Source organism: Mauremys mutica, chromosome 2 (genome assembly GCF_020497125.1).
Source record: "Mauremys mutica isolate MM-2020 ecotype Southern chromosome 2, ASM2049712v1, whole genome shotgun sequence".
Classification (NCBI taxonomy): Eukaryota; Metazoa; Chordata; order Testudines; family Geoemydidae; genus Mauremys; species Mauremys mutica.
In genome coordinates this window covers 263200309-263228111 of record NC_059073.1, presented here as the reverse complement: position 1 = coordinate 263228111, position 27803 = coordinate 263200309, and the positions used below count along the sequence as shown (strand labels likewise).

General features: G+C 46.5%; 1 protein-coding gene across 1 annotated transcript in view; it reads left to right on the top strand.

The window, feature by feature from the left end:
* The window catches only part of LOC123363289 (patched domain-containing protein 3-like), a 115854-nt gene extending 89637 nt beyond the window's left edge, over positions 1–26217 (top strand). Inside the window, 3 exon segments of the mRNA XM_045004154.1 lie at positions 23241–23386; positions 23983–25541; positions 25543–26217. Coding sequence (XP_044860089.1) covers positions 23241–23386; positions 23983–25541; positions 25543–25617 — 1780 coding nt within the window. The 3' untranslated portion in view covers positions 25618–26217.
* The last annotated feature ends 1586 nt before the right edge of the window (positions 26218–27803 follow it).

Genomic DNA, 27803 nt, shown 5'->3' with positions numbered 1-27803 from the left:
TTTGGAGAGCCTGGATGTCCGTCTGGTCCCTCTTAGTCCCAAGAGCAAACAACAACAAAACAAAGAGCACAAACAAAGACTTCCCTCCACCAAGATTTGAAAGTATCTTGTCCCCTCATTGGTCCTCTGGTCAGGTGTCAGCCAGGTTTACTGAGCTTCTTAACCCTTCACAGGTAAAAGAGACATTAACCCTTAACTATCTGTTTATGACAACATGTGTCGAGTGTTCGAGGGCAAGGAGGAGACAAGGCCAATGAACACTTCACTGACAGAACATTGAGACAGAGTGAATATGTCTGGCAATAAATTCATATTTCTTAACCAGGAGAGGTGAGTTTTAGGTTTAGAAAAAAAAATCACCCATCCAGGCAAAACCAACTTCCTCAATGAACAGTGAGGATGGTCCATCACAAACCACTTAATTTAATTGACAGGTAGGTCTCTGAAATGCAGTCTCCGTGTTGATCATGAAGTCTTTGAAAGAAGGACACTCAAGGGCATTATATGCTCAATGAACCCTCTCCTAGGCCTTGGGTACACAAACCTATAGAGAAAGCAGCAAGTCCAAAACTCTTTATTTTGTGTAGGTGTGAAAGAGTGTATGAGAAAAGGGTACTCAAGGATGCCTAGAGACAGTCCTCAGCCTGAGGACATGAGAGTGGGGGAAAACCCGAGTAATCTGATACAGGAGTCAGACAAAGACTTGGTCAACTGCTCCAAAGGCAGGGGCAGCTCCAGGCACCAGCACGCCAAGTGCATGCTTGGGGCAGCAAGCCACGGGGGGCGCTCTGCCGGTTGCCGTGAGGGCGGCAGGCAGGTTGCCTTTGGCGGCATGCCTGCAGAGGGTCTGCTGGTCCCGCAGCTTCGGTGGGCCTCCCGCAGGCGTGCCGCCGAATCCGCGGGACTGGGGACCTCCCGCAGGCAAGCTGCTGAAGGCAGCCTGCCTGCCGTGCTTAGGGGTGGCAAAATCCCTGGAGCCGCTCCTGCCAAAGGGCAGCAGGGTACCGGGCTGAAGAAACTAGGGCAAAGACTGAGAGGAGTTGATAGGCACCATGGAGCAAGTGTGAGAAGGGCTTAACTGTTTTCAATAATTAAAGTAATTTGCAGACTCAGATGCAGATTTGCCTGTTGAGTCTGGGTGAGCAACAGAAACAAATCCAGCATTCAAAGGACAGACGGAAGGAGCTAATCAAGGAGGAGAAAAGCCACTTGGCTGTGGCTAAGGTGGATGAACAAGTACCCAGACTGGAAAATGAGACCAGCATTTATGACTCTCTCAGACTAGGAGACAGGTGTCATTGAGCACTGACAAATGCAAAGCTGGAAACCAGTCTGGCTCACCTGTGTGTTAGTATTGTTAAACTAGATGTTAAATTTATAAGAAAAGGTTAGGCTTCATTAAATGCTTGTAGGATGCTGCATGTATTAATTTTACTTATAAAAGCTTTACCCTATGTTATAAGATTATCTTAAATGCTTGCATTGTAATCCTCTGTAATTGTGCAAGTCATCAAATGGAAAAGGAGTATTAATTAATGTAGAAATGCTGGCTTCCTACAAAAAGTCTTAGGTCCTGCCCTCCTGGAAGGCCCATTGAGACCGAATGGGACTTTGTGAAACATCGAAGATCAAAGACTTTTTTGGTTGCTTCCCCTACACACTGTTGAAGAGAGAACCTGCAGGTGGACATGGCCCATCACAGCTTGAACTCTGGTCAAAGGGAATATAAATCCCTGACCAGAAGAAACTGTATCGCTTTGCTGCTTGGAATTTGGAGAGGGTAATATTTCTAAGCATAAGCAGGGGATCTCCAAGCTGCTTAGCTTGGGCTAGCCCTAAAGGACATATAGAACAGCTTCTATTGCCTTTTGAAACCTAAGACTGTAACTCATTTTTGTGTGTGTGTGTGTGTGTGTATTTACCAGCTTTAACTTTGTAAATAACTTCTTTTGTTTCTCCCTGCAGGCTGCCCATTACAGTTTACTATCCCTTTAAGTGACAGGCTGAAGCAGAGATGCCAAGGGTTGGCTGTCCTTAGGAGTGAGATTCAAAGCCAAAGAGTGGGACTTTCCAGGTGGTGTGTTAAGTCATTGCTTAAGATAGGACCAAAGATGAGAGTCCCTTCATGACATCCAAAAGTCAAGGTTTTTAATCCAACCACCATTTAATAGTTCTTAAATGTACACTGCTTAATATTGCATATGAAACACTTAAATGTCCTAATTCATACTAAAGTCTAGGGCACATGAGAATTTTATATGCAATGCAAACCAATTGATTTTAATAACACCAATTTGCTGGTTGAAACAAAAGCCTGGATGGCTAGAGATCCCTGAGGATCAGAGTTAATAACCCCTGGTTTAGACACAGAGTCAGTGGACAGAACAAGAGAAAGGTTAAAAAATAAACTGTTTTTATATGAACCTAACAAAAAAGAAAACTTTTATCAATACAACGTTTATTATGCATATCACCTTGTCATAGTGATCATCTATTTGAAAAACACTTAACAGTACAAATAATCTTTGGTTTGTATATTACTGCTCATATTACATTTACAGCAAACTAAAGTGATCAGATTCCAAAATAAATAAATGTAAAATAAGTTAATTAAATAAACACAACCAAACAATACATTAAATGAATATAAAAATAAAGTAATTAAATTGAATTTTATTAGTTTGAAGCGAACAAACCATAAATAAAGGATTCCAATTCCACATTTCTTTTATTATCTAATTTGCTTTCACATTTTATTCATGTGCTTTGTTATATTTCCATGTGGTCCCTTTTGCTGTTTTTATAACTTCTTTTGGTGGCTCAAACTTGAAACATGGCTCAGGATTTGCCAGCTTCACTTGGACAATAGAGGACAGTGTCCTACCTAATCCAAGGTTTGGTCAAAATGGTGCCTTATTTTTTTGAACAAGACTGAACACTCTCTTCTCCTGCATTTGAGTGGGGTAAAACTGAGGCAAACCTGGACATTAATGGGAACCTGAGAAGACCACTTCGGCTTTTGACATTGCTAAGATATGCCCGCACAGTGTCCATCCTGTATTGTACAGTAATGTTATGTGTGTGAGTTTGTAGTACTGCCTCAACCCATACACACTGAGGGATATCTGATTTCTGCATCAACTGGTAATCAACAAGCTCCTTTTGCAGCTTCTCTGTCTCAGGTGGAGAGAAATTAAATGTGTGCTGGTATCTGCCAGCAAAGTTTTCCCTACTATCAAAGTTCACAAATGCTGCCATCTTTAACATTTCATAATTCGGAGGTAGCTTCTCAGATGCATGCCTGGCTACACTAGTATAGAATGCTCTGGCTGTACAAAATAACTTCTGTTTTGCAAGAAGATTAATATCAATTTTTTCTTCCAACTTCTATTCAACCTGTTTTGTGACCAAAGCTACACACAGATGTATTTGGAAGCTGATTGTCAGAATTAGCAAAAATCTATATATGAAAGTGAGACACCATTTTTGATCACTTGCACTTGAGTAAACCTTCCTAGTAGTTTTCTAACAAAAGTAAAAAGTACATTATCTACCATGTAATAGAAGGATCTTCCCTCTGCATAAACTTGTAAGTGGTGTTAAACATGGGAGGACAGCCTGGTAGAACAATAGATAAACCTCTCTCATAGGATCCCTGAAAGCAGAACTTAGGCCTTGTCTACACTACAGAGTTTTGTCGAAAAAGTCAGCTTTTGTTGACAAAACAGTGGAGGTGTACATACTGAAATGCTCCTCCCACCGATGTAACTCCCTGCTATGCCAACGTAACAAAACCGCCTCAATAAGGCCTGGTCTACACTAGGAGTTTATGTCGAATTTAGCAGCGTTAATTCGATTTAACCATGCAACCGTCCACACCAGGATGCTAATTAGTTCGACCTAGAGGGCTCTTTAGTTCGAATTCGGTACTCCACCCCGACGAGGGGAGTAGCGCTAAATTCGACATGGCTATGTCGAATTAGGCTAGGTGTGGATGCAAATCGAACTTAGTAGCTCCGGGAGCTATCCCACAGTGCACCACTGTGTTAACGCTCTGGACAGCAGTCCGAGCTCAGATGTTCTGATCAGCCGTACAGGAAAAGCCCCGGGAAAATTTGAATTCCTTTTCCTGTCTGGCCAGTTTGAATCTCAATTCCTGGTTGGACATCGGGGCAAGCTCAGCAGCACTGGCAGCGATGCAGAGCTCTCCAGCAGAGGAGTCCATGCAATCTCAGAGTAGAAAGAGGGCCCCAGCATGGACTGACCGGGAAGTCTTGGATCTGATCGCTGTGTGGGGCGATGAGTCTGTGCTTTCGGAGCTGCGCTCCAAAAAACGGAATGCAAAGACCTACGAGAAGGTCTCCAAAGCCATGGCACTCAGAGGATACAGCCGGGATGCAACGCAGTGCCGCGTGAAAATCAAGGACCTGAGACAAGGCTACCAAAAAATCAAAGCGGCAAACGGACGCTCCGGAGCCCAGCCCCAGACATGCCGCTTCTACGAGGCACTGCATGCCATTCTCGGTGGGTCTGCCACCACTGCCCCACCAGTGACCGTGGACTCAGAGGATGGGATAGTGTCGACGGGCAGTTTCTCGGCGATGTTTGCCGATGGGGAAGATGAGGAAGGGTTTGTGGAGGACGAGGCAGGCGAAAGCGCTTACAATACTGCTTTCCCCGACAGCCAGGATCTCTTCATCAGCCTCACAGAGATCCCCTACCAACCCTCCCCGGCCGTTAACCCGGACTCTGAATCAGGGGAAGGATCAGTCGGTAAGTGCTATAAACATGTAAACATTTATTTTTTAAAAAACAGGAATAAAAACTATATGAAAAGAAGGTCAATACATATAGGGATCGAACAGAAATCCTCTTGGGACAGTTCCACGAAGCTCTCGTAGAGGTACTCGAAAAGCCTCCGCAGGAGGTTCCTGGGGAGAGGTGCCTTATTGGGTGCTCCGTGGAAGCACACTCTTCCGCGCCAGGCCATCCTGAGGTACAGTGGGAGCATTGCCTCGACCAGCATGGCAGCATAGGGCCCTGGTCTGTGCAGGGATTCACGCAGCATGCGTTCTCTGTCTCTCCTAGTGACCCGCCTCAGGGTGATCTCGCTCGGCGACTGCTGCATCTAATTAGGGGAATTACTGTAATGTTACTATTGTGAATGCTTGACTTTTCCTTTGCATGACAAAGATCATCGTTTAACAGCCATGTGGTGGAGGCTGCAGAGGAAAAGCATACAGGGATCTTTCCTGGGGACAGCCGCGAGGGGCTGGAACAGGGTCAGACTTTATGCTTTCCAGATTGCCTGCAGCAGGAGGGCACTGCTATCCATTAACTGTTAAGCAGCCTAAAGTTTACGGCTTACCAGGCCTGGCTGCTACACGGATTCTGGTGTCCTGCCCCGCTTGTCCGATCTCCAGTGCAAGACCCCAGGCAATGAAAGCGAATGCCGAAAATTCGAACTTGTCCTGAGAGCACATGAGATAGGTGCCCTGTATGGTCTTGTTCACAGAAACTGAGTAGACTGTGTTCACTGTTCGCAAACATGTATCCTTGCAAGGAAATCACTTCCTTTTTCCCATCACACAGCTGCGGCTCTTTCCCGAACTGCCCCGGCATCCCCCTCACAGAGGCTGGCGCAGATTAGGCGGCGAAAGAAAAAGACTCGGGATGAGATGTTCGCTGAACTGATGGCCTGCTCCAGAGCCGAGGCGGCCCAGCAGAGCCAGTGGAGGGAGACCCTCTCTCAGCAGCAGCGCTCACACAGCGAACGGGAGGACAGGTGGTGGCAGGAAGACCAGCAGGCGACTCAAACGCTGCTTGGACTAATGAGGGAGCAAACGGACACGCTCCGGCGCCTTGTGGATGTTCTGCAGGACTGCAGGCAGGAGCAGAGAGCCCCCCTGAACTGTATCTGCAACCGCCCTCCCCCGCCACAAAGTCCTGTCCCCCCCTCACCCAAAATCACAAGAAGGAGGGGCGCTAGGGGCCATGAAAACTGTCACTCCACCCCAGCAGAGCGCTCATGTACCAAACAGCTCTCATTCCCTAAAGTATGAGAATTGCTTCCCTTCCTGGCTCACCCAATCCCAAATCCCAGTTTCATCCCCCAACTGTGTAGTTGAGTATTAAAAATAGTTTGCTGTTCATTACTGTTTCCGTCATGTTTCTTTGCAGAAGACTTTGTGTGAAGGGGAGATAGGGGTTTGTTAATTGCATAGGACAGCCACCATTACCAGGGTACAGACATGGGGGCAGGATCAACAGCAGGTCACACACAGAGTGCAGTCACTAGGCACCCGGGTCACTCTGGGAGGTGTCTGCTGCCCCAGGTCAGTCTGGGAGGTGTATGCTGCCCCAGGGTCCGAGCGCCTGGCATCCACAAATGGCAAGGCAGGCTGCCTTTACCATGCCCTTCCACCCTAGCCATGAACCTCTCCGATGCCCTGAGCCCCAGCCAGAGCCATCATCCCCCTACACCTACTCACCCTTCCCACACACCCCTCACCCCTTCCTGCAAACCCACCCCTTCCTGCACACCCTCCTGTAACCGTCCTCCCCCCAGAGACCGCTGTAGGAGCAGGAGCCTGTCAGTCCTTGAGTGTAGAAGCGGTCTGTACATCACTGCACACCGTACCCACCACAGTCTGCGTCCCTGTTTGAACCCTTTAACGCGAATTCGTTAGTAAAGAAAACTTTGTTAATTAAAAATGTTCCAATAACTTTATTTTTAAACGTCTGTTGGAAGGGGGGAAACCTGGTGAACGGGGTATGTAACCGCTGAAAAAAGTCAATAGTAACTGAAACAGGGGCAGGTTCAGCTTCTCTGTAAAGAGACTGGACAGTCATAGGTTACCCTGCTCTCTGAGGAACCTAGCTTTCAAAGCCTCCTGGATGCACAGCGCTTCCCGCTGGGCTCTTCTAATGGCACGGGTGTCTGGCTGAGCGTAATCAGCAGCCAGGCGATTTGCCTCAACCTCCCATCCCGCCATAAAGGTCTCCCCCTTGCTCTCACAGAGATTGTGGAGCACACAGCAAGCTGCAATAACAATGGGGATATTGGTTTCGCTGAGATCCGAGCGAGTCAGTAAGCTCCTCCATCTCCCCTTGAGACGTCCAAAAGCACACTCCACCACCATTCTGCACTTGCTCAGCTGGTAGTTGAAGAGCTCCTTGTCACTGTCCAGGGCGCCTGTATAGGGCTTCATGAGCCATGGCATTAGCGGGTAGGCTGGGTCCCCGAGGATCACTGTAGGCATCTCCACATCCCCAACAGTTATTTTGTGGTCCGGGAAGAAACTACCTTCCTGCAGGCGTCTAAACAGACCAGAGTTCCTGAAAACACGTGCGTCATGAACCTTGCCCGGCCACCCGACGTAGATGTTGGTAAAACGTCCCCTATGGTCCACCAGTGCTTGCAGCACCATTGAAAAGTAGCCCTTTCAGTTAATATACTGGTTGGCCTGGTGGGCCGGTCCCAGGATAGGGATGTGAGTGCCATCTATAGCCCCACCGCAGTTTGGGAATCCCATCACGGCGAAGCCATCTATGACGACCTGGACGTTTCCCAGGGTCACTACCTTTGAGAGCAGTAGGTCAATGATTGCGTGGGCTACTTGCATCACAGCAACCCCCACAGTAGATTTGCCCACGCCAAAGTGGTTCGCTACTGACTGGTTGCTGTCTGGCGTGGCAAGTTTCCAGAGGGCTATGGCCACTCGCTTCTGCACAGTCAGGGCTGCTCTCATCCGGGTGTCCTGGCGCTTCAGGGCAGGGGACAGCAAGTCACACAGTTCAAGGAAAGTGCCCTTACGCATCCTGAAGTTTCGCAGCCAGCCACTGTGATTCATCCCAGACCTGCAGCACTATGCGGTCCCACCAGTCCGTGCTTGTTTCCCGGGCCCAGAATCGCCGTCCCATAGCATGAACGTGACCCATTGCCACCATGATCTCCGCGGCGCGGGATCCCGTGCTTTGTGAGAGGTCTGTGCCACTCTGACACTTCATGTCCTCACCGTGCTGCCAGAGCCTCCTCGCCCGATTTCTCAGCAGCTGACTGTGGAAGAGGTGGACGATAAGGTGCGAGGAGCTGACAACGGCCATAAGTGCAGCGATGATCACAGTGGGCTCCATGCTCGCAGTGCTGTGGCGTCCGCGCTGTCACTGACCAGAAAAGTGCGGTAACAGATTTCCCGCCAGCGCTTTCAGGGAGTGAGGGCGGGAGTGACGGTTGAATGATGACAGTTACCCAAAACCACCCTCGACACATTTTTCCCCCAGCAGGCATTGGGGGCTCTACCCAGCATTCCAATGGGAAGCGGGGACTGCGGGAACTGTGGGATAGCTGCCCAGAATGCACTGCTTCCAATGTCGACGCTTGCCCCGTTAGTGTGGACTCACAAAGTCGAATTAGTGTCCTTAGTGTGGATACACAAATTCGAATTCATAAGGTCGAATCCACAAATTCGACCTAAGTTAAATCGAACTACTCTTGTAGTGTAGACATACCCTAAGAGTCATAGGACTTATGTCAGTGTAGTCAGGGCGATGCAGTGTCTATGTAGACACTGTGTTCCTTATATAGGCTAACTGTAATTCTTGTCAATTTCACAGCTCCTGCTGCATGGTCTCTACTTCAAGCCAGGCTGCCACCCAGGCTCCTGGCTTGAGCTGCCACCTAGGCAACCCACTCCCCATTGGGAGCCCTGCTGCATTCCACAGTCCCAGCTCCCTGCTACCCACCGAGACTCCGGACGTGGATCTCCCCGCCGGAGGAAAGAAGCCCTGGGTGGCTTTCCCCTGGGTGTTGACTTCTTCTTGCCAGGGTTGTTAAAGTGACTATGGCTATCTCAAATGTGGGAAATTAAGGTGAGGCCCACCTACAACATGACACCAGGCTACAAAGGGGTGGTCTGTGACTGTGTGATAAGCAGATATGTGTAGGGCTTTCTCCCTACTGGTTACAGCTCAATTGGTGGTAGTCCTGCTCAATGGCAATAATTCAATTGGTGGATGCTCTGCCTAGGGGCAATAGTTCAGTGGGGCGGATGTCCTGCCTAGTGGCAACCAAACAGATGGGATACGGGAACCCGGGCCCACCCTACTCCACTAGATTCTGACTAAGAGCCCTCTGCAGCCAACTTAGCTGATCCCCTGCTCTGTACCTCATCACCTTCCCTGGTCCATTTCCAACTCCAGTCTGTTTCCCATCTGGCTGCCCCTCGACTCTGGGGAAGGTCACTTTCGGGCTCCCAGCCCTCATTCCTGCTGCCGGGTACTGAGTCTCTCCTGCTTGCCAGCCTGAGGCAAGCTCCAGTCCATGGGAGATCCTAGGGTACATCCTCCTCCCATTATGTCCAGAGGATCATGCATCCTGTGCTTGCAACGCTCATGACAATAGTGCAGAGCAATGCAGGCTCCATTTTTCTGTCAGAGATGGTGGGCAGTGAGGAGGGCCACATGGTTTGTAACATTTTGAAAAAAGGCACAACAATTATGAGATAATAGGCAACTCATGGGAGGGGCAAAAAGGGGGCACCAGCTAAAGGGGAGGACACGTGACCTCCCCACATGACTCCTCCCCACCCCTCCCCCAGCCCACACTGTCCCCATCCCATGTTACCTGGGAGAAGCTCTGTCTTTCCACTGTGCCAGCTCCCCCTGGCATGTTCGGCTACTCTCCCTAGGAGCCAGGCCCCGGAGCAACTCCTGGAGGCGGCCCATTGCAGCACAGCAGCTGCCTGGCTGGGAGAGCGCCTGGCTGCAGCTGTGCCTGCCTCCCACCTGGGCTTGGCTTCTCGGACAGCGGCTGAGCGAGTTAGAGCCCCCATGCCCCTCCAGCATGCTCACAGTCGGCTCCTGTCCCCAGAAGCTGAGCCTGGGCAGGGAGGGGCAGTGGCAGCAGTCCACTCCCTGCCCAGGCTCAGCTTCTGAGGATAGGAGCCAACTCGGAACATGCCGGAGGGGACCGACCCTGTCCCCAGAAGCTGAACCTGGGTGGGGGCAGCTGGGCAGTGTCCCAGGCAGTGTGGCTGGAAGAGGAGAGGCTCTGGCCCCGCCTCTTCCCGTCCAGCTCTGGCCCTGCTCCTCCTTCTCCCCGGCTGGGCTGGCTGCTGGAGGGGCACTTGACCAATGTTCCCTCTAATATTTCCCATCCACGTGCAGAATGAATTTTGTTATGTGCACCAATATGGAGGTGACGTATGGTGAGGTGGGACTGTGGGAGGGGGCTCCAGACTGGGGCAGAAGGTGGGGTTTGAGGGGGTGAGGGCTTCAGCTGGGGGTGCAGGCTCTGGGGTGGAGCCAGGGATGAGGCGTTCAGGGTGTGGGAGGGGGCTCAGGGCTGGGGCAGAGGGTTGGGGTAGAGGGGTGAGGGTTCTGGCTGGGGATGCGGGCTCTACGGTGGGGCCAGGGATGACAGGTTTGGGGTACAGGCTGCCCATGGCTACGGTGGGGAGAGAGGACTCCTCCCAGCCCTCTTTTCCCACAACAGCACCTGGGCTGGAGGAGGGCGTCTCTCCCCAGCTGTAGAAGCTCCCGCTCTGAGGCTGGGGCCAGGAGAGAGGGGCCTCTCCCCAGTCACAGCAGCTCTGGGGCTGGGAGAGTCCTCTCTCCCCACCACAACCCTGGAACTGTGGGGAAGAGGCATTTTGCCCTGCCGCAGTCCCAAATCTGGGGGAGTTGCCCCAGCCCCGTATGCCCCAACCTCCCCCATCGCCACCCCCAAACTCATCCCACGTTCCTGTGTGCAGTGTGCACACATGCATAGCCCTTGGTGGCCTCCTGTGCAACGACGCAGGTGCGCACTGTACGGGGAACGTAGCACTTGACTCTGCTGGAGGGTCACTTGGCCCTTTGTGCCTCTCCCATGAGTCTCCACTAGATGACATTATGGCTCTGGCAGGATGGAGCCTTTTCCACTGCCTCCCCATTGCCAGAGCCTTTCACTATGCTCCACAATCTGGACACAGCTTTCCTTTCACTGCAACATGGAGCTACACTGTCACATACCTTACCTGCCATGACCAGTGGTGTGCAGTATACACATAGCCTCAGTTACGTATTCTGGAGGGGGGAAACCAAGTACAAGTCATAGCTGGGACTTGAACTCCTTAAATATTCACCCCACCCTGTGAAAAGGACAAGAATTAAGCAGAGAATTGAAAGACTGAGGTGGACTTGGATGGGGGGTGTAAGGGTCCGGTAAGGGGGTTCGTCCTTCTCAGGCGCGGCGGGGAGCCAGGGCGCCTCACTACAGGCAGCAGTCCGTCTCGGGCTCAGACCCCTCAGTGGGGGGGAGCAAACCAATATTCTCTAAACAAGGCAGAGTCCCAGCCCTTTTAGCAGGGCCCGAGTAAACACAATAAGCCCAGCCCTGGAGCAGGGCGTGGCAACAAGCAGTTCCAGCTCAGGCTGCTGAGGAAGCGGGGGTGAGCAAACCCAGTATCTAAGCCCAGGTCCTTGGGCAGGGCGGGGCAGTAGCAGTTCAGGCTCAGGCCTTTCAGCAGGGCTGAGCAAACACAGTATCTAAGGCCTCCTCAGGCCAGGGGGAGGGGGAGTCTGCTACCCTTGGAGGGGTGGCAGGGGGAACGCAGGCGCTCCCTCTCCACTGCGTTCCAGCCCGGGGCGGGGCCCTAGCAGCAGCAAAGACTCGCTGCAGTCAGTGGGGATCCTGGCCACAACACACTGACATTGGCTCGCGGTCCCCTGGAGCCAGACTGGGGTCGGCTACCCCCGGGCCGCTTCCAATCTCCCCCTCCCTAGGTACCTGTCTCTCGCCGGCGTCATCCGGTGGGTCCCAGACCATGGGCTCCTCCGGATACCGGGCGGAGGGGAAGCTCAGGCCAGCGCTCCTCTGGATACCAGGCACAGGGAAGGCTGGGCCCGGTGGGAGCTCGAGCACCAGCGTCTGTCCTCTCCAGCAGCCTCCTTCTAACGGAGCGCTGGGGCCTGGCTTTTATTCTTCCTGTCCCGCCCCTTGACTTCCGGGGGGCAGGGACAGGTGGCGGTGGCTCCGCCCACTCCAGCGCCTGGTCTGGTTCGTCCTTCTCAGGCGCGGCAGGGAGCCAGGGCGCCTCGCTACAGGGGACAATGGAGAAAAAGAAGAATTGATAGAACTGGGGTAGAGAACAGACTAAGGAAAGGCAGAGAAGAAGGATAAATGGAGAATAAATGGAGACACTGGAGCACTAGCAAGAGCAGAGGGCCAGGGAGAAAAAAAAGATAGGAGAAGCTTGGCAGAAAGAGAGTAAATGTGGTACAGGGGTGGAAGCAGGAAGACAGAATGTGGGGGATAAAAGATGGCATGAGATGAACAGAACAGAGAGAAGGAAGGGAGCGAGGAAAAAAATAATATGGACGGGGGAGGTAAGATAGCTAGGGAAAGGTGTAGGCAGGAATGAATGAATGAGTTAAAATTGGAAGAAGCAGAGGAAAAACTGGGAGAGGCAAGAACAGTGGAGAAACAGAGAATGAAAGGGGAAATGAAGTTATTTAGGAAAAACACAAGGAAAACAGACATAGAAGAAAAGAAAGTTGAGTCAAGAAAGAGGAAGACCAAAAAAATTAGAGCGACAGTAAATTTCAAGTGTAATAATGTAACAGAGTCTGGTGACAAAATCCTATATAAAACCAAACATTTGTGTTTATGGGGATGAGCAGGGGGTTGAGTAAGCTGACTCCATCTTTAAACTAAAAACGGGGATACTTCTGTGGCACCATATTTAAGAGTTCCACAGGAGCCACACAGAAGATCAACATACACTTTTTTTAAAAGTGCTTATGTCACTACCGCCAGCCAGAGGCTGCTCAGGAGACTCTGCCGCCCAAAGCAACACTTCAGAGGGCCAATTTTTTCCCAATTGCCCCACTGCCATGAGGGAGGGGCACGTGTGCCAAAACTACGGAATTAGAAGTGGTGTTGCAGCCTGGCACAGAGAGTCACAGCACCATTCTGGTTTGGCCCAGCTGCCCCTCCCTCATTATGAAGGGGTGGTTTAACCAAATCTGCTGCCTTAGGCATCTGCCTAGCTGGCCTATAGCTACAGTGGCCTCTGCTGCCAGTTGACTTAATAGCAACGTGTATATTTCTTGGATTTAGCATGAAATATCAGCATTCACCTTAAGAAAAACAGCTTTGATGACTCATTCAATTTTTCGCTTCATTGCAAGCACTATTCATTAAGCTGAACATTTATTCCATGGAATTGTTCCTCCATGGTAAACACAGAGAGAATTCTATTCAGAAAAAAAAAATACATCTTGGAAAATATTTTGTAGTTATTAAAAAAAAGGTGTAAAACCCCCAAACATCTTGATTGATTACATGAAAAATGAAGACAGCATATGACAAAAATGCAACTGTTTCAGTAAAACTTGGACAAATGGTCATTTTAGGGTTGGGGGGTTTGATTGTAGTTGTTCTGGGAACCTAAAGTTCTACACTGTATATGGAAAAAGAAATAAGCTACTTTGTTTAAAATAACCTAAAATATATCACACCACTGACACTGTTTTTAAAGTATTTTATGAAGGACTTTTGCGTATGCTTAGAATGACATGAGTAATGCTTTTGAAGTCAAGGGCTTTTGGGTGCACAAATGTTGGCATGTTTATTTATCACTGGCAAGCAACTCTAGAATTCCAAATAAATTGTAAGTACATGTCCTGTCTCTATCTCTCATTTGATTTGGCTTTTTCCTTCCCCTGAATCTTTGTCAAAATTTTCTGAAATGAAGAAAATTCTATTCTATTGTATTTAGATTCTTATACTATGCCCACTTTGTCATTTGAGTACCTTGTATTAAATAATTTGCTAAGGAAGGACCCTTCTATTTATACATTATTAATTATGTGTATTACATATAATGTGTAAGAGTCTCAATCATGTATCAGGACCTCACTGTGCTAGGTCTTGTACAAATGTATAACAAAAAGGCAATCCCTGCCCCCAAAGTGCTAAGTATAAAACAAAGAGCTAAGTATATAGCCTGGTGTACGCTAGAAAATTAGGTTGGTTTAACCACACCCCCAAAGTGGCGCTGTTAAGCCAAACTATGTGCTCATGGAGACAACACTAGGTAGAAGGAAAACATTTTCGGTCAACATAGCTACCGCCTCTCAGGGAGGTGGATTAATACCTACGGACATAGGTAGTGTAAAGGCAGAGGGTGAAACTAGCATTTAGTTCAATGAGAATTTTGCCTGAATAAAGATTGCAGGCCTAGGTCCAAACTATTTCAACCAGATGCTTTACTCACCGTCATTCATCTTCTCTTGGGCTGTGTGCTTAACTGTGTGCTAATTTCTTTCTAATCTTAATGATTTTAGCTATGGCTGACAGCTAATTACAGCTAAAATGATAATGAAGATATTAAAATACACTCTTTGAACCTTATTCCTATAATGTTTTAAACACAGGCATACAATACAAGAGCAGTGACAAATGTTATTTAACCTGTTATATTTTTTTTAATGGCAGGTGGCTTACTTTACCTCAATATCCAGACAGGAAGAGTTTGAAGGAAATACCAGGAAAGTGATCCCCCCGTTTTCCATAACATACTTTCTAACTATAACCTTTTCCATTATTTCTTGTTTAAGATAAGCTCTTTTCTTCTAAGTTCATAATCTTTTATTTTTTTTTACTTTTCCACATCCTTTATATATTTTATATTTTATTTAAATTGCCTTTTACTTGAATTACAAACTCTTCTTTTCCAGCTGAAAAATAAGAGTTTGTAATTTAAGACAACGGCTCTCTTGCCTAGTAGTACAACAGAGCCCTAGTCCTTGGTTGAGGGTCTACTCCTAATAGTTAAAGTGTATGACTATTCATACTGATACAAAAATGGTAGGTGAGCCTTAAAGTCTTACTCATGCGAGTAGCTGTAGTGTAGTCAGACATCTTGCCCGAGTGAGAACTACTCACATGAGTAAGAATTTGCTCAAACATGCCCATATCTATATTTTTAAGGCGAGAAACATGACTTGATGCAAATCTGGTACTGAAAAGCAGATGCATTATGACTGAAGTAATTTAGCACAGATGGACCAATCCTGTAGTAGCAGTTGCAAGGTACAGAGGGCCATGGCCACCACAGCAGGTGTGCAAAAGGCCACCACAGGTATGTGGACAAGGCAATGCTTTCTATGTACCTATGTTTGAACACTTACACAGGACACTTACACAGGACAAAAAAAGTGAAGGTGGAAAAATAAGGGGTGTGTGCGCTTTCATAGGCTTCCTTATAGCTGATCCTGTCCTCCATCAAGAGTGTGAGGGACTATTTCCTATATAACTAGTTATACCTGCTCCATTGCAGGAGAATCTGAAAATATGGATTCAAGGCAGTTGTCAATGACCAAAATGAGGATCCTGGGCTGCCAGGTTCCAAGGTGCAAAGCTTCCCTTCCTGCATACTATGCAGCTCTAGTTTTGGCCTATGTGAGATCATCCTTTCATTATGTTATCCTTGAAGGGAAGAAAACATTTTTACAAAACAAAGAAAAATAGGTATGAAATGTTCAAGAAAAAGCTGTAATATGAATGTGTGCATTTTGCTGAGTTTCATGTTTTGCTGAATTTTCTGTTTTTTCTAGGGATAGGAAAATCTCTTCTTCCAGGTTTGTTTGTGAAACCTGTAGAATCTGTTTGTTTGGTTTTAGGATTCAGTACACCAACATTTCATGTAAAGCAAAAACTAGAAAATGAATTGTTCCAACTATACAAGAATGTGTTCTCCATTTTCAATAAAAGCTAAATTAGGAAAGGTTTAGTCTTCTAACTGTCCCTGTGTTGGAATTAACTTAACCATAAATTCCTTTATTAAATCCAAAGGCCAAATGGTCTCTATGAAATTGCTTGAAACACATCTAAAAAGCCTAGACCAAGGGTGGGCAAACTATGCCCCCCGGGCTGGATCTGGCCCGTGAGCCGTTTTAAGATGGCCCGCAAGCTGCACCATGTGGCTCAGCCCTGCTCCGGCACTCCAGCCAGGGCACTGGGTCTGGGACCACGTGACTCAGCCCCGCTTCGGCGCTCCCGCCGGTGTGCAGGGTCGGGGTGGCATCACGTGGCCTCTGGAAGCCGTGGCATGTCCCTGCTCCAGCTCCTACGTGCTCCAATGGGAGCTGTAGGGGCAGTGCCTACGGATGGGGCAGCATGCCGAGCCACCTGGCCGCACCTCCGCATAGGAGTCAGAGAAGGGACATGCCACTGCTTCCAGGAGCCACTTAAGGTAAGCACCTCTCAGAGCCTGCACCACCTGAGCCTCTCCTCATGCCCCAACCTTCTGCCCCAGCCCTGATCCTCCTCCCACTCTCCAAACCCATCAATTCCAGGTCGGAGCACCCTTCTACAACCCAAACTCCTCATCCCCAGCCCCACCCCAGAGCCTGCACCCTCTTCCACACCCCAACCCTGATTTTGTGAGCATTCATGGCCCACCATACAATTTCTATTCCCTGATGTGGCCCTCTGGCCAAAACGTTTGCCCACCCCAGGCCTAGACCATAAGTAATTTACTACATCCAATGCAATAACGTGCATCCATAATTATATGATCGACTATACTTACAGATAGACCAGACTAAAGAACAGTCCTCTCATTCTGCTTTGCCCCTGCATGATTGGGCTGGATCTGGTAAAGATTCTCCAGGTTCATGGCTCTCTTTATATCCTTCAGCTAATTTGCTAGAATTAGCAAAAACCCAGTTTGAGGAAATTTATCCTTATTCCACCATGGCCTTTCTTTATTATCTCCTCCCCCCGCCTTTGCTTACCAGTAGAAAAGTGGGAAGGTTTGTGCTTGTTCCTTTTAAAACCTCTTTTATTTGTCTTTGTGATGGGTTGGACCCCCCTATCTAGGGTGCCACCTGATGTACTAGGGTTTCACTGAGCCCACTTGCTCCACCAGCCTGGGCTTCCTTACACTGTTTTGCGGAGCCAGGCTCTCTGGCCTCCTCCTGCGCGCACGCACGCACACATACACACACACACACAGGTAGGGACACAGCCAGCTGAAGTCTCACACAGACACTGCAATGAGCTCTGCATGGGAAGACTGGGCTAGGAAATGGCCCAGCACTCAAGTGCACACAGCCCTCTGGAGGATAAATGCAAAATTAGACCATCTTGCGCAGCATAGTAAACTCTACAGTGTAAGCTTATGAAGTTCGCCCCCTCCCTCAATGTGGAAAGAGATATGCACAGCTTCCCCCTCCCCCGTTATGAATTTCACAAACTGGGTTTAGATAAAACAAAACAAGTTTATTAACTACAAAAGATAGATTTTAAGTCATTATTAGAGGTAGCAAACAGATCAAAGCAGATTACCTAGCAAATAAACAAAATCGCAAATTGAGCTTGACACACTAGATAGGTAGGATATGAATTAGGAAATTCACACTTTGAATGATAATCAGGCTGGCAGAGTCTTAAGGCACAAGCTGCCTTGGCTTCCCCAGGTTTTCATTCACAGACTAGAAATGTCTCTAGCCTGTGACCATCACTTCCCACAGTTCAGTCTTTGTTCCTCAGTCTTCCCAGGTGTGTTGTTGTAGGGGGAATGAGATAGCCTCATGATGTCATTGTCCCCCTTTTATATCTTCTTCCCACTTGCTGGAAAGCTCTTTTGCTGTGACCTGGTCAAACAGTTCTCATTGTGTAGTGCTATCTCTGAGAGGTTTCTATTGTACATAGTTCCTGGGGTAATCCTTGTGCTCGTGTGCATTTCCTCAATAAGCCAACATCACGTTTGGCCTTTTTACTGTTGTACCTGAAAGGCTGCTTGTGGGAGTTTTCAACCTCACAACGTGTTTCAGTAACACATACATAGCCAAACTTCATAACTTGGCATATGACAATAGCACATACAATCCAATGAGATATTAATGTCTAGCAGATCAAGACTTTTAGAATGATACCTCACAAGGCGTACTTTGTACAGAGCATATCCTAATTACTTGATAGTGGTGAATATTGGGGTGCCAGGGTGTCACAGTCTTGTTATTGCAGCACTTTATTCTATAGTTACTTTTTGAACCATACATCCATCCCATACTACATTCTAATCTTATAAATCATCATTCTCAAAGCCTTCTTTTACTTGTTGATTGGGGCCTTTTCCTTACTAACCTCAAATCATAAAGCAAATATATTATTTTCTTAACCAAACTTAAGCTAACTTTAAATCTTTAATTTCATAACTATCCCTACACCATTTAAAAACACAAACCATTTTAAAGTTAGTCTTTAAAAAAGTCAGACTGAAAATGACAAAATTAGGACTAATTGGCCTCTGTCCTCAGTTAAGAACTTCCATTTGTGGGTCTACCAACTATTGAGGAATGAATAATTTAGCCCTAATTGACTTTTCTTTATTTGCATTATTTAAATCAACTTTTATTACAGGACTATTTTTCTTGTGTTTTAGCCTGTATTTAAATGGCTGAACTGTATATTGTTTAACTCTGCCTTTTTGATTTTTGAAAGATTTTTGAACACATACAATTTTCAGAAATCCATCATGAGATCAGTCTTTTGGTGAGCACAAAAGAAAGATTTCATGTCCATACTTACATTCCTAAAATAAATCACAGCAAAATGGAGCTCATTTATCAATATTACTCTTTAATATTTCAGAGGTTTTTCCATTTCTTGTTTAATCTAATATACAATGTACTCACTGAATGTATCATGACAATTATAAAGAATCACAGAAGCAGTCACCTTTCTTTAACACTGAAAAGGGAACTTTTTTCTAATAAAGAACACAGTATTATCCCTAGAGCTACTCTGCCTCTCTCTCTCTCTCTCTCCCCCCCCCTCCCCGCTTCACTTCAAGGCTTCTGCCCAGAACCTTTCCCTGCCTCATCCTGCTAAAATGTAACAAAATGTCACACACATCCTCACATTCCTGCCACCAGCACATACACTTTTTTCTGCATAAAAATGTTTTAATTAATATTTAACACTATATTATGAATCCAGAAGAGTCACCAACTTCACTACTTAGCCAGATTTGGTCATCTTTTGGCCTTCAGGAGGGTTTTTCCAGTTGATTTACTTGAAATATCAAATCTCTGCAGGATAGATTCAGACTCAGTTGGACTGACACTTCTCAACAGGATTATCTCCTTGCACTAAGGCTGTGGTGTGAGTACCATTTTACAGTCAGACAAGAAATCATCTGAGTTAGGAACCAGGTAAAATGCCCCCTGTTACTTCTGAATGGGTACCTTGAACAGGTCCTCCTTTATAGTGGATCACCACACTGATTTTTCCAGCGTTTTGTGAGAACCATCTCCATGGATTATGGTTTGGTCCATGAGGCTACTTGCAGTAACTCCACTAAGGACAAACAGATCAAACACATACTCCTTGATTTTTACAGCTAGTCCAGACTTTGAACTGACTCATCGACTTATTTATCACATGAGGCTGTTGAGCACAGTAACTTCTGCTGGTCCAACTTCAAAGTGGAACTTATCTTGTTAAAAGTCTCTTCACAAATAAAAGTTTCCTCTGCTTCTGAATCAATTTTAAATTTAACAATAATATTGTAAATTTTGAGATCAAAGCCTGTTCATGAATGCTGTCTTTGAAAAGCGATCGCAGAAAATAGGCACTCGCTCTTGCTTAGGATATTTCTCTGACTTCTTTGCTTCCATAGACACATTCCCATATCCTTATTACTTTTTCTTAGGGCTGTCGATTAATCGCAGTTAACTCGCATGGTTAACTCAAAAAAATGAACCGCAATTAAAAAAATCAATCACGATTAATAGCACTGTTAAACAATAGAATAACAATTGAAATGTATTAAATATTTTTTATGTTTTTCTACATTTTCAAATAGAGTGATTTCTGTTACCACACAGAATACAAAGAGTACAGTGCTCACTTTATATTATTATTTTTATTACAAATATTTTCACTGTAAAAATAAAATAAATACTATTTTTCAATTCCTCACATACAAGTACTGTAGTGCAATCTCTTTATCATGAAAGTGAAACTTACAAATGTAGATTTTTTTTGTTACATCACTGCACTCAAATCAAAACAATGTAAAACTTGATCCTACAAGTCCACTCAGTCCAACTTCCTGTTCAGCTAATCGCTAAGAGAAGACAAACAAGTTTGTTTACATTTACGGGAGATAATGCTGCCTGCTTCCTATTTACAATGTCACCTGAAAGTGAGAACAGGCATTCTCATGGCAATTTTTTAGCCGGTATTGCAAGGTATTTATGTGCCAGATATGCTAAACATTCGCATGCCCCTTTTTGCTTCAGCCACCATTCCAGAGGACATGCTTCCATGCTGATGATGTTCATTAAAAATGTAAGGAGAGTCTGAATGTGCTCACCCCTGACACCTAGTGATGAGCTGTAGAAGAGGACTTCAGGAGCTGATCTCCTTTGCATGGGCACGCCTAGGTACTCAGCATGATGGGATTGCTTGCCCAAATGATCACTTTTGGCTGGTGTTGGATCCCCTGTCTTCTTGTTATTGGACACACACCTGCTTGATGATGAGTTCCCAATTGCAATTACATTTTGTGAGCTATCAGGGAGTTTTTAATCCATTTATAAACATTTACAGCTTCACGCCTCGTGAACTTCCCTGGGCATTGCTGTTCCCTGTGGTAAGCATCTTTATGTCTCAGAATCTTGTGATATGCTCCTTCCACTCAGGCCATTCCATGTAGGTACCGGACTGAAAGACTTGTGGAGAGAAGGAACTTTGGCATTTTCTTTTCCTTTTATGTCCAAAATTAGTCAATGTCTAACATTATGTCATGTGACAAATTTAAGGAATAACAGAAAATGCTGTCCCCTCAGCAGAAAAAATTCGATTTGAATAAGGAAAACAACGTTATCACTAAAGCGACGCTGTCCCTCTCTGCTTCACTGTAGAGTTTCTATCTACAACTTTCCCCAACCCTTTCCTGCCTGGTTTTCTGTGACAGCTTTAAAGAAACGGTTCACGTAGCCATGCATTCATCATGTGTAAATGATCAGCAGGACATTATCATAGCATCTGCTAGAGAGGTGGATTCTGAAAGGCAGTGAGCATCTCTTGCAAGATGCTTAGATACTGCCTTGACGGGCATAGTATCAAGGGATTCTGTAGCTAGAGATGGAGTTTTCTTTACTCCTGCTGAATTTAGCGGGGGGATTCACAATCCTCAGGACCTTGCCACATCAAGCCCTGTGTTTTCATTTATGAAAGACACAGATGCACTAAAGTAATGTATTTCACACTAAACTAAGATATACATTCCCAACATAACTTGCATAGTTTCCTTTTCCAAGCAATGTACTAAATGATGAGGCCAAAAGAAAAATTATTACCTACTGTAGTGAGGCGGCCTGGCTCCCAGCCGCCCCAGAGAGGGACGAGTCCCAGATGCCAAAGTGGGCAGAGTCGCTGGAGCCTGCGCCCACCCCCCAGAGGTCAAGGCGCAGGGCAGGAAGTATAAAAGCCCAACCGCAGGGCTCAGAAGCTGCCTGTCCATCGAAGAGACCAGACGCTGATGCCCTAGCTCCCGCTGGGGAGACTCCTGCCGCCTGTGACCGACCCGAGGACTGGCCATACCTGCGAAGGCTGGATGCCGACCAGACACCAGAAGATCCAGTAAATGGACCGGTACAAAGGGACCCAGAGGAGCTGCCCAGTTTACCTCTCGGTCAGTATCCTGAGGAGCCCATGGTGTTGGACGCCAGGGAAGACGCCGCTGAGACTCAGATACTGGTAGAGAGGGAGGTCAAAAGTAGCCCGGGGGCAGACGATCCTAGTCTGGCTGCAGAACACCCAGAGCCAATGTCAGTGTGTTGCGGCCAGGATCCCCACTGACACAGCAGCAGGCTGCCTGCTGCTGTTAGGGCTCCGGGCTGGGACGCAGGGGAGTGGGCAGGCCTGCGTCCCCCCTGCCACCCCACTCACGCGTGGCAGTCTGCCCCCTCGCCCCGACGCTCAGGTCTGAGCCCTGAACTGTTGTTTGCTGCCCCGCCCTGACCTAGGGCCTGGGCTTAATACTGAACTGTTCGCTCAGCCCCTGCCTGAGGGTCTGAGCCCTGAGCTGTTGTTTGCTGCTCTGCCCTGACCTAGGGCCTGGGCCTAATATGGAACTACTTGCTCAGCCCTCCCCGGAGGGCCTGAGCCCCTGACGGTTTCCTGTCCCACCAGGCTAATCCACCCACTCACAGGACTCGTGTAGTGAGGTGGCCTGGCTCCCAGTCGCCCCAGAGAGGGGCGACCCCCAACAGCGGACGTCTACACCTACCGATAAAGTTTGTCAAATTTGGACTCACCAGTACTGGGACCATCTGGGAGACCCCTGAACTCTGTGCAGAGTAGAGAAGCTATCACAGAGCTGTGTAAGCTGTGAAGCTGGGCTTCAGGCCCAGGCAGTGTGCTCATATCAATCTGTCAGACAGGCACTGTACTACAGCCAAACGTGCTCCTGTCAGGGGAGCCCACTTGCTGCTCATAGGAGAGGCAAAGACAAGACATGCTGGCATCCACCTCAGAGGTGGGAGTCATAATGTCCAATTGAATGACTGCCCCAGTTGAGCCTTTCCCACCCCGCAAAACACAGGTGCTCGGCAGCAGAGCTCAGAGCACTGCCTTTCATCCTCTCTCTCCAGTCTGGAAGAGAGCCCTCAGGTTTCTTGCTTCTGGTCATTTCCTTTCCTTTTTCTTATCTTCTCTTTTTCCTTAGTGTTCTGCAAGATAGTGAGAGAGAGGCAGAAGGAGGGAGAGAACAGGAAAAAAGACTCCACAGGTCTCAGGCAAGGAGCCTAGGAGTCAAAGAAAACTGCGGTTTACATATCAGGGCAGAATTTCACAACTCTTTGCTTCCCAATAGGTGGCATCATATTGCTTTCTTTTAACTCATTGTTGTATGATGGGGGAATAGAGAGCTACAACAATTCTGCTGTCAGTTAAACTCTTGCACCTACACTGAGTCACTGGTTGTGCAGTTTAAACTGAAGGACTGATTTGGCCCATGTTGTGACTTTAAAATGTTAATATCTGATGCTCTCATTAAAGTATTAATGAGAATCATGTAACCAAAGTTGCTTTTACAAAACATGGTAATTATAATGTATGTATTATAAGGATTTTGCATTCCATTGCATATTTTATATTATTTATAATATAATTATATAATATAAAACCACAGCATTTAAAAGCTTAACAAGATGCTTTGTACACAATTTTCCAGGGTTGACTGTGTACGAAATAAAGGGTGGGTTGCAGCCTTTGGAGTGCTGTCTTCTGGGTTAGCTGTGCTAAGCAGCTTTGGACTGTTGCTGTTCTGTGGGGCACCATTTGACATGACTGTAGCAAGTGCACCATTTCTTATATTGGGTAAGTGAAAAGAAATTGGGCTTGATGGAAAAAATGGAAATGCAAAATGTGCCTAGTGGGAGATTATTGTTACATGGCATGAATCAGAGATCAGCACAATTACAAGTTAAGACCACTGGGTATGATAGTCATTTTCCAGGTGTTTATCCATTCTGTTATTCAACAGTGCAGAATGTGCAAAATAAGGGTTCACATTTAATGGTTTATAGCAGGAGGTACAGTAGCAGGGGGTCATTCAGCTTAGTGTGAGATTGAAGGTGGGTTCATGCTTCCAAAAGCAGTTCTGTATTTTCCATAGCATGGATGAGGGATCTACCTCATTATCCTGGGTGTGCTTTCTCTTTCAGAGAAATGTGGTGAGAGAGAAAGAGAGTCCTCACCTAAAGAGATCTCACCATGGGAAAATGTAATACATTACCTTGTATATGGAAGGGATGGATGGCATTTATTTTCTGTGGGTCCATAACTTCACTTAGTGTGAACACAATGCTTATTGCTCAGCTTAAGTCATTGCTTGTTTTGCAATTTTGCTCTTTTCCATTAGAATTGATATTGATGGTATGTACAATAAGCTATTAACCTTTTCCCTTTTGTAGGGGTTGGTGTTGATGACATGTTCATTATGATCTCCTGCTGGCAACAGACTAATCCTAAAAATAACATTGAAAAGCGGATGTCTGAAACTTATGCAGAGGCAGCAGTGTCTATCACAATCACCACTCTCACTGATGTTTTAGCCTTCTACATAGGGATGATAACTTCCTTTCCATCTGTGAAGTCCTTTTGTCTCTACACAGGAACTGCTTTCATCTTCTGCTATATATACAACATCACATTCGTAGGAGCTGTCCTTGCTTTAAATGGTAAAAGGGAAGAAGGCAACAGACACTGGTTAATTTTCACAAAAGTGAAGGACGTTGTTCAGCCTCATCGCTCCTACTTGTACAACATGTGCTGTGTAGGAGGCTTTTCTGATAAATCTTCTGGGGGAGAAGGTGAACATCCAATGAACAAATTCTTTAGGAAATATTATGGTCCTTTCCTTACAAAGACCTGGACCAAAGTGTTTGTGGTGTTGCTGTATGGAGGGTTCCTGGCTACTAGTATTTATGGGTGTACTCAGGTGAAGGAAGGTATTGACCTGCGAAATCTGGCTATTGACGATTCTTATGTCATTCGGTACTATGACTGGGAAGATGAATATTTCTCAGAGTACGGTCCTAGGATTATGGTCACTATCACAGAAAATGTACCTTATTTGAATCTATCCATTCGTAATGACATTGAGAACTGTATGGAGTCTTTAGAAAATAACTCCTACGTGGACAAGAGTCTCTCAGAGTCATGGCTACGAATGTATGAGAATGTTGCTAGAATTGGTTCACTGAATATAGATACTAAGGCGTTTTTCATGGGTAATTTATCTGAACTATATAAATTATTTCCAGAGTTTGAATGGGACATTGATATTCGCTATAAGGAAATAGCAGCCTCACGTTTTTTCATTCAAACAGTGAACGTTACTACTGCAATTGATGAGAAAAACCTTTTACACCAATTAAGAGACCTGGCCAAGGACTGTAAGATCCCATTAATGGTATATCACCCAGCATTTATATACTATGATCAGTATATCGTAATAGTGCCAAACACCATTCAGAATTTTGGAATTGCTACCGGAGTTATGTTGTGTATTTCCTTGCTGCTTATTCCCAATCCACTCTGCTCCTTGTGGGTAACTTTTGCTATTGCTTCTGTTGTTGGTGGTGTTGCTGGTTTCATGACATACTGGGATGTCAATCTTGATTCCATATCTATGATCAACCTTGTCATTTGCATCGGATTTTCAGTAGATTTTTCTGCTCATATATCGTATGCATTTGTTTCAAGTCAAAAGTCAAGTATGAATGAGAAGGCAGTTGATGCACTGTATCTTCTTGGCTACCCCGTGATACAAGGTGCTCTCTCCACTATATTAGGAGTAATTGTGCTGTCTGCAGCACAAACGTACATCTTCAGAACATTTTTTAAGATTATGTTTCTCGTTATCTTGTTTGGAGCTGTTCATGGTCTTGTTTTTATTCCAGTATTTTTAACCTTTTTTGGAATTTATGGCAGATCATCAAACAAAAGAGTAAATATAAAAACAATAGGAAAAAAACAGCAGCTCTTTTAGTAACAGACAAAATCCAATTAATGTCTCAAACAGCTTCATGCTGAAGCCAAAGTAAATCCAGATTGCTCATAAATTCACTTACACTTTAAAATACAGCATATCAGCCAAAAAGAACACGTTGAAGGTTTCAAAACATTAATCTGCAGATTTAAATTAGCATTGTATGAAAATGTCACAGATTTGTACTGTTCAAGTTTAACACTTAATGGGAGTAGCTCAAAGCCCACTAGGGAACTTTTAGCGCACTGTAGCAGGGTTCTCATGGACAGTTACTGCACAGCATGCAAGTGTGCTATAGATTAGACCCCAGTTTGCCATGCACAAACTGTTCATCCAGATAAGCCCTTAGATCATAAGAGAAAACATGAGTCAAGTGAAATGATATCATAATATTAGAAGATTACCAAACAAAAAAACTTTGTTAAAATACATTTAACATTAAAAGCATGTTTCAGTAGAGTCCAGATAAAACCCTTCAGAATGACACTTTCCCTTACCAAAATGCTACAGAAAATATTAAGAAGTTTGGAGATCATTGAAGAGCTCCAACCAGTTCCACACTGCTGCATAATCTTTTGTCACTCATTATAACCCTGCTTGACATAATCCAGTGACCATCTTTAAGATTACCACTCTCTTGTATTCTATAAAGGATATATGTTGTTGGGTGTATTCTGTTGATTTTATATGTTCTCTGTTAAATGACCAATAAAGATTTAAAAAGAAATATTGTCAAGAATATGTTAAATTGTGCCAGCATTATATGGGCTTTCTCATAATGTACGTTCTCATGAAATTTAAATGTAGGGTGCCCTATATTACCATGCAAGCAGACAAATTGTTAAAGTGGTTGATTGAAAACCAGGCCTAGGAGCAGCAGCAGCACTTAAGTACTACAGCAACTGGCAACTCAGGTAACAGCAGGTTATTGCACAGCAGCAGAAGCACCCCGGGACCTATTGCAGCAGATGGCAGCCAAGTTGACACCTTTGACCCATCTGGCCTCATCAGCAGCCACCATGTTTAATAGCCACCCTCTGACCAAAATGTAACCAGATGATTTGGTGACATTTCAACAGGGGTGGCTCCAGGCCCCAGCATGCCAAGCGCGTGCTTGGGGCGGCATGCCGCGGGGGGCGCTCTGCCGGTCACCGGGAGGGCGGCAGACAGGGCTCCGGTGGACCTCCCGCAGGCGTGCCTGCGGAGGGTCCCTCGTCCTGCGGCTTCGGTGGAGCCGCGGGACCAGCGGACCCTCCGCAGGCACGCCTGCAGGAAGTCCACCGAAGCCACGGGACCAGCAGCCACGGGACCGGTGACCGGCAGAGCGCCCCCCGCAGCATGCCGCCGTGCTTGGGGCAACGGAATGTCTAGAGCCGCCCCTGCATTTCAAAGGGTTGCCACAGTTTCCCTCTGAGAAATCTGCCTGGCCCAGCCCATGTGTAGCAAAGAACAAGCTACCTTCAGGGCGTTGGAGTTTGCAGGAGCTATAGGCTACAATCAGCCAGACTGGATGGACATACCGATGCTATTACAGAGTGAAATATCTTCTCCTGGGACACAGCCCAGGTCAGCATGCAATGGTTTGGGGATCTCTGATGGTGGTTGCTTAAACTTGAGATCCACTCTTCTGTAGGACCTGTTTAGTTATTGGTGGTGGAGTGATTTAGAAAAATTCTGCCAGGCTGACCATGAGAATGGAACTGTTGGTGTCATACCGAACAGACAGCTGCAGATGTGCATCTGGTGGAAGACGATATGGCAGCTGAACCCCTCCCAGGGAATGACACTTCCTCAAGGGAAAGGTGCAGGATCTCTTTTGTAACGGCAGAGCCAACTGATTTGACCTGCCTACAGGAGAGATTGTAGTGAATTGAAGGCCTATACACTATTATCCTGGCTGTGGGTGCAGCATATAGAGTTGAAATTGTAGGCTCAGTGGTGTTCTGGGTTAGGTTGAGGGCAGCTGAGAAGATGTCATCACCAGTCCATGTGACATTTGAATCAGCTCACCATGTGGGTGTGCTCTTTTGGAGACCAGGTGTGTGCCAGATTTTGGGCAAGCAGCTGATGTCGACTCCACAAAAGATGGCTGCAAGTATCCTCGGTTAATCTTCCATGTGTGTCCGGGTATGCCTCATTCCATGAAGGGCACAAGTTGCTCCATGCTTTACAAGTGCCCCTATGTGGGCCCAGTGCAGATTTTCCCTGAGGCAAGCCAGCTGCCTGTTTATCCATGCTGCA